We start from the raw sequence: 6917 nt of genomic DNA on the forward strand, positions 1-6917 counted from the left end.
GGACTTTAACACCTTAGCTGACATTGACAGCAATGTGCATACATGCGACAACTCCATGACAGAGTGGGGCCGCCCTGCTTCAGAGATTCTTTCTGAGATGAGGAACTCTGATGAGACTTCCAGCAACATTGATGATGAAGAGGAAGAAGAGTCTTTAAGATCGGTAAAAGTGGTTTCAACAAGTGAAGTGAGTGATTGTTTGGACACAATAAAAGCTTTTGCTCTACAACGATCACAGAGTGACATGCTTGACGTGATAATGTCTGCTCAGGATTTGTTAATCATTGTCATACTGATCCTTTACAAGGCCGTTGTTTATACTATTTTCGTGTTTGATTCCCTTTACATTGTCGTTGCCCACTGATTTTGCACCGATATTACATCCCATGGCATATGTTTAGTTTATAGACGCCGTGTTTACCCCTAGTTTTGCCGTATTATTGCGGTTGTTACGCCTCACATCGCCATTGTTTACTCCTTCGTCGCAGTTGTTACCGGTTCTTTGCATTTGTCGCCTTTGTAATATCCCCCGTTGCCATAGTTTACGTAATTGTTGTATTGTCGCGGTTGTTATCCCTCCCATCGCTGTTGTTAACACAAAAGTTGCAGTTGTTACCCTTCTGTTGTCGTTTAACACAAGTCGCAAGAGTAACTCCTCCCGTCGTATTTTTGTACACCATAATCGCCGTTGTTAGCCATCCATCACCGATGGTTACAATAGTATTTATGCACTGTGCTTTTTGTAGAGTTGTGTGCTGTTCTATGTTTCTTGTTTGTGAATTTGCGTTCTATGTATTTAGCGTTTGCATATTGCCACTAAACCGGGTTTATGTTTAAACTTTTTGCTACTGAGCATGTTTCTGTAGCTTTTTGCATATATATATATATATATATATATATATATATATATATATATATATAATTGCTATGTTTATCAAGAATTGTTAGGTACTGCCTTGGAACGGTCAGTAAAATGTAAATTTACTGGGGGTTTAAACCAGTTTATGTGTACAAACCTCACTCTTATCCCAACAATTCTTAATAAAGATAAAACGCAAAAAGTAAATCTTATCAAAGTATGCATTAACTTTAGGAAACTTATCAATAAAACAAATAATAATAAAAAATGAAAAGGTGAACCCCAAGTACTTCAATGATTAGAGATCCCAACTCTATTTGCAGACGGAGGGAAACAATTCAGAGCACCTAATGCAATGTTATAGACCAATGATGAGCTGCGATAATCTTTGTTGAAATGACTAATTATATTTTGTATATGTCAGCTGGTAGCACCGTGTAAGATAGGATTATGTAAATGGATTTCACAATAACCATCAAAGTATTTTAGGATGTTCTAAACATGCCACACCATAGACGTTATCATGCCATTTTCATTGTTCAATATAATAAACCACGACGCCGTATTTTCCGCCTTACGTCAAATGTTTAACGTCTACGTATATGAACTATTTCTGCTTGTCGCAGTTGAACTATAAAGTCGCTTATGCGTTGCCAATCTGACTAAATGTTTTAAATTACAAGAATTTGAACTTGTAAACACAGCATGTTTAATACAACAATGGAACTAACGACAATACCTTCTTATTGCCGGAAAAGGTGTGATGTAGGCAGTGGCACATGTTAATACGGATAAATTGCATACCATCGACGTTCTGTATTCTTTAATTTATCGTTTAAACAATATTACCATTGTAACCTTTTAATCCAGATTTAGTATGTTCCCATGAATGGATCATTTCCTTTCCAGTGGAACATGATGAAACAATTATTAACATTGGTTGTCCGGTAATCGCATTAGTTAGCAATCTTCCTTCGCATTAAGGCGACCCGGGTTCGATTTCCGGGCCTCGGCTAGTGTGATTTTGGTTAGTAGTCGTCAAGCTGGACAAGTGGAATTTTCCCCGGTATTCCGGGCATGTGTCACGTTGTTTTGATAAGAACTTCGTTCTTTGATTTTGGCCAATAGGTGGCAGTATCAATCAGGAATAATCAATAAATGGAAATGTTAAGAAACATATCAAAATGGTTTTAAAAAACATGTTAACCTCTTTCCCAATGAGCCTCTAGTACAAAGCTATTAAGCATAAACCTGTATTTGCCTGAACGATCATGGATGCACAATTACATTCTCAAAAACGCTTTAATAAAAAACTGGAATACAATCATGGTGGACTGAAACCGCCACCAATGACCTTGAACCTTGTGCTTCAAAACAGGGTTATCATCAATATTTTATGGAAATATGCATCTATTGGCAAAAAACATTGTTATAAAAAACTGACTCTACCGATCCTGAGAGATCCACCAACGGTTATGACCTTTTATATCGGGTTAAAAATCACCATATAATATCATATAATGGAAACTACAGGGACACACCCAATAGTTAAAACTGTTAACGATTTAGCTGTTTCGTTAACTGTTTAGTATATTTGGGCTCGTCCATGTAGTGTCCATTGTATATAATCTTAATATATTTTTGACCAGATACAACCCATATTTGAATTTTCAAAAACACATTCATTTTCAAATTTGAGTTGGTATTCTATTCTGACAATTGCCTGTTTGCATCACTTGTTCTTAAAGATATGTACATATACATTGTCAACAAGTGTGGAAAAGATTGGATAAGAAATGCTAGAAAGCGAGAAGGCAAACAAGGTAAAAATGAGTTATATTTTCCAATTGCCGTATTAAATAGTAGTGCTCTTTTGTGATATTGCTGTTTATTTATAACAGTCTAAATCCTATACCTTTGAAATATGAGGTCAAAAGTGGTAATGACGGGCTACGATTACTGAAATAAAGAATTAATACACGTGACTTTCATAATTAAAGGGACATGCCTCCGGATTGATGTCGCGAAAGACACGATCAACGACACGCAACGCGCTCGCTATTTGTCTGTTATCATACATACTAGTTAACATTTAAAACTGTTGAAACATATATGCCAGTATGGAATTAATGCAACACTGCATCACATCCGATGACCACACGATAAGAATAAGTATAAACTTACCTGCTAAAGTAAGATGAACCGGATCATATGTGGGGCAAATCCTCAATGCGACATCTCTACAATTGTCCAAGTGATATTTTAATGTCTATATGGTAGAAGGAAAAACATAATTACAATAATATGGACTGTTTAAGACTAACACTATCCAAACTGTTACCAAACCATCACATCAAATTATTTTAGATTCTTTGGCGAGGAGGCACATGTGCAAAGATGCACCCTAAAGAACAATCACTCTATCCTTTATCCCTGCCTTTACCATGATATTATAATCGTTGGACAGTCTGTATTTATAAAGTGCTACACGATCATGCTATGTTCATGTGCTGATCACTTATTATCTTACATATACAGTTTAAACGTACATGTGGTACGATTGGACGACCATGTGCTGATAACTTATTATCATATATGTACAATTTTAAGTACATGTACACTTGATACGATTGTTTTCGTTTAATGATAAAATATGAGAATAAAAAATATCATCATCATCATCATCATCATCATCATCATCATCATCATCATCATCATCACCACCACCATCATCATCAACTTCATCATCATCATCATCATCATCATCATCATCATCATCATCATGATCATGATCATCATCATCATCATCATCACGGACAATTATGTATAAGGGTTAAATCTGAGTAGAAGTTATCTCTCAAAGTGACAATTGTTATCAAATCTTGCTTTCAATGAAATCAGGTAATGTTTTGTATAAATGTTATGGTTACATGTGTACAGGTCAGACGATAAAATGTGTGCTCTCGATGAATTAAAATAAAACCTGTCTACCTTTGATTGACTGTGGTGAATTTTTACTGTCATAGATATTATATATATCAGGGAGGGGCAGGGGTGGTCCAGTTGACCACGGGAGGGGAGACAACTGCAGGTTGTTTTAAAAAGTTGTAGTTGTATTTCACAATATAATCCATCAATATTCTGATATCAGTACAAAACGAATCAGCCTTTAGTGGTAAAAACAATTTTAACCATTTGTAAAGACATTGGCTTAAAAGTATTTCATTATAAAGTCATATACTTTGAGTGCAAACCCATTATGCTTAATTTTGCATGAAAATGACGAAGGCGTAATAAAGTGTTTGTGTTATAAAAAGATCACATATTATATAATAATACCAGTAAATAGTCATTCAAACATATGTCACAATACTAACACATCTCTCAGCAAACCCTTGATCATGTCGTATTCTTCTGCAGTGGGTGTACAGCGGCCTCAGATGCCTATGTTCACAACGCATGTATGCAGTTTAACAATGTTTAATTCCCTAGCTAAGGTCAGTGAACTGCAGATGTGAAAATTGCAATAAATTGCAACGAAAACAATGTTTACGAAATATATCTTGATTTGAGAGGAGAACGGTTCAGACAGGATTGTCTAAGAGACAGTTAAGAAAAAAAGCGAATGATAATTAAATAGAACGTGGTCCATGTATAAATACAGCGAAGCATTAAGCTTTGGTAGCATTTAATGAACAGGAAAAACGAACATATTAGGCAAAGTTAGAGAGTTTTGTAAGAACATTTAGGATCTCAAAGCAAAAGAAATAAGAAAATGAAGCAAACAAAAAGAGGCGAAAAAGCGTAATAAAGTAGAGAGGGCTTACCACGAAGTATATGACGAGGCATTAAAAGATTATGAAAAACGCAAAGTGAATCCGACGATAGGAGATGGTTAAATATATCTGACAAGAGTAGATTTAAGTGATAAGTTATTTTTCAATCTATACACCTTGTTTTGTACTTTGTTCTTTTTGGTTCAAACGAAGTATTCTTAAACAGATTCACCTTGTTTTCTCTTTTAGCGAACATAGCAATGAAGAAGAATCAGACTTGCAATGTTTTAAGCCACCTTGTCGCATATCAACCGATTTCTCTTTTAGCGAACATTCCAATTTAGAAGAAGCAGTATTCCAATGCCCAATTTTCGGGTAAAATATTTAAACCTTTACAGCGAAAGCATGATTAACGTGGTTATCATTTGGGCGCTTTTGCGTTTTTTCCTAACCATAGGGCTTATCGGGCGATATTATCGCGGATGTGTCAGTAGAAATCATACTAACCCTAAACCCGTCGCCAAGTCTTCTACAGCATCGCAGCAAAATGACATCCATTACACGACCTCTGACTTGAACTTTACTAAGATCAAAACTATCTTAACGTTTGTTAGAAAAACACATTCAGCTTTGATATTTAACTTTGACACAGACATGTGAACATATAGATATATACACAAACTGTGAGCACGGTCTTTTATTATCTTATAAAGCTATCCTCTCCTCTTGTAATAAATATATTCACAGAATAGAAATCGTGTATTCAACTTAAAATACTTATAACGATATAATCAATAATAAACATAATATAACATTTTTTGGTTTCGTATCGTTCAATTATAAAATGCAGAAATAACGGACATTCTGTAAATATATAGGTCTGCTTCATCTGACCCAAGGATATGGAATCACATAAGGGGATAATCTGACAACATCGCAATATCGTTGACAAACTTCTAGTAAGACCACAATTTCAGTATTCACATTGGTCATTTAACGTTAGTTGAAAAAAAAAACAATTCCATCTGCATCTATGAAATGTGCACATATTAAGAATCACCGGGTACCCTTGTTTATAAAAACGGAAGCTACATTGACAGATGAAACATTTAAACGATAAACCTGATAAGAGGCAATATGTCCGATGCCTAACACACACAGTGAACAAGGTACACAACGCCACAATACAACGTTACCTTCAGCTCACAGTTGTTTTAACATTTATCAAAAATGATAAAAAAAAGCCTTATATTGTAAAGGCCAGCATCATTCAAGTTCCGATTTCGTATATCCATAGCTTCAACATGACATTCGGGTTAAAATATGTTATATATATGTATACCCAACACGACCTGCCCATGTTAAATTCTCATAAACAAGGCATTACCCGATTTGTACTGTTACCCTGAAATAACGCTTTTTTCACTGGCTGATATTTTTAATGTTACTCTTGCGTGTGTCTAAAAAAACAAACTTGGAATTTCCAAAAGATCGAGCGACGTTTTGCATGAAATAAACATTCGCCCCATCAACATAATTCCTTGTGAAAAATAATAATTGTGAACTGATCAACAAACTTGTAAGTCGATGATTCATTAATTTTAAAATGATTGAAGTTACTCATTATATCTATGTTGAATGTCTTTTTAAAGTACCGGTATATTTGAACTTGAAAATCCGTGTTAGAACAAACAACAATTTAAAAATTGAGTTTTCAATAAACCGGATACAGTTTTTAATTATCATATGACGTCATTACAACGACGAATGAAAATCACTCCATAGTTCAGAAATATGATCTTATTGACTCCGTGTTTAATCGCAGACGTTACCAGTGCGAACAATATTTGTTCGCTATAATAAAACAAATATCAGATGCCACAGAAGGTGATAGCATATAATGTTAACCATCGAAAAGTTAAAGTCAACCTCGGCTAATGCCTCGATAGACATTCACGTTTTCGGGTTATCATTATATTCTTTCACCCTCCATGGCATCTGATATTTATATAAAATAGATAAGCTTTAAATAACTTAAATTCTACATGTCAACAGTGTCCATCATTAGCAAACAATGTAGAAAAAAGGTCAAGCAATAAGTCCATATCTGCATACGTCTTAAAATGTATTCGTGCAAAATAAAATAATAATATAGTAATAAAAATAACAATAATTTCTTTTTATTTTGTTCATATAAACCATATACATTATACAGAACTACTCATGGTTAACCTTTTAAAGTTACAAGTGTAAAAAAATGTTACAATTCATATTCAGAACAT

The 6917-nt window shown here is 34.5% G+C and overlaps 1 protein-coding gene across 1 annotated transcript in view; it reads left to right on the forward strand.

The window, feature by feature from the left end:
• The window catches only part of LOC128237926 (tigger transposable element-derived protein 4-like), a 1542-nt gene extending 1178 nt beyond the window's left edge, over nt 1-364 (forward strand). Inside the window, exon 3 of the mRNA XM_052953501.1 lies at nt 1-364. This exon is cut by the window's left edge and continues 290 nt beyond it. Within this exon, the coding sequence (XP_052809461.1) occupies nt 1-364 (364 nt within the window).
• The last annotated feature ends 6553 nt before the right edge of the window (nt 365-6917 follow it).

This window comes from Mya arenaria, chromosome 6 (assembly GCF_026914265.1).
Source record: "Mya arenaria isolate MELC-2E11 chromosome 6, ASM2691426v1".
Lineage (NCBI taxonomy): Eukaryota > Metazoa > Mollusca > Bivalvia > Myida > Myidae > Mya > Mya arenaria.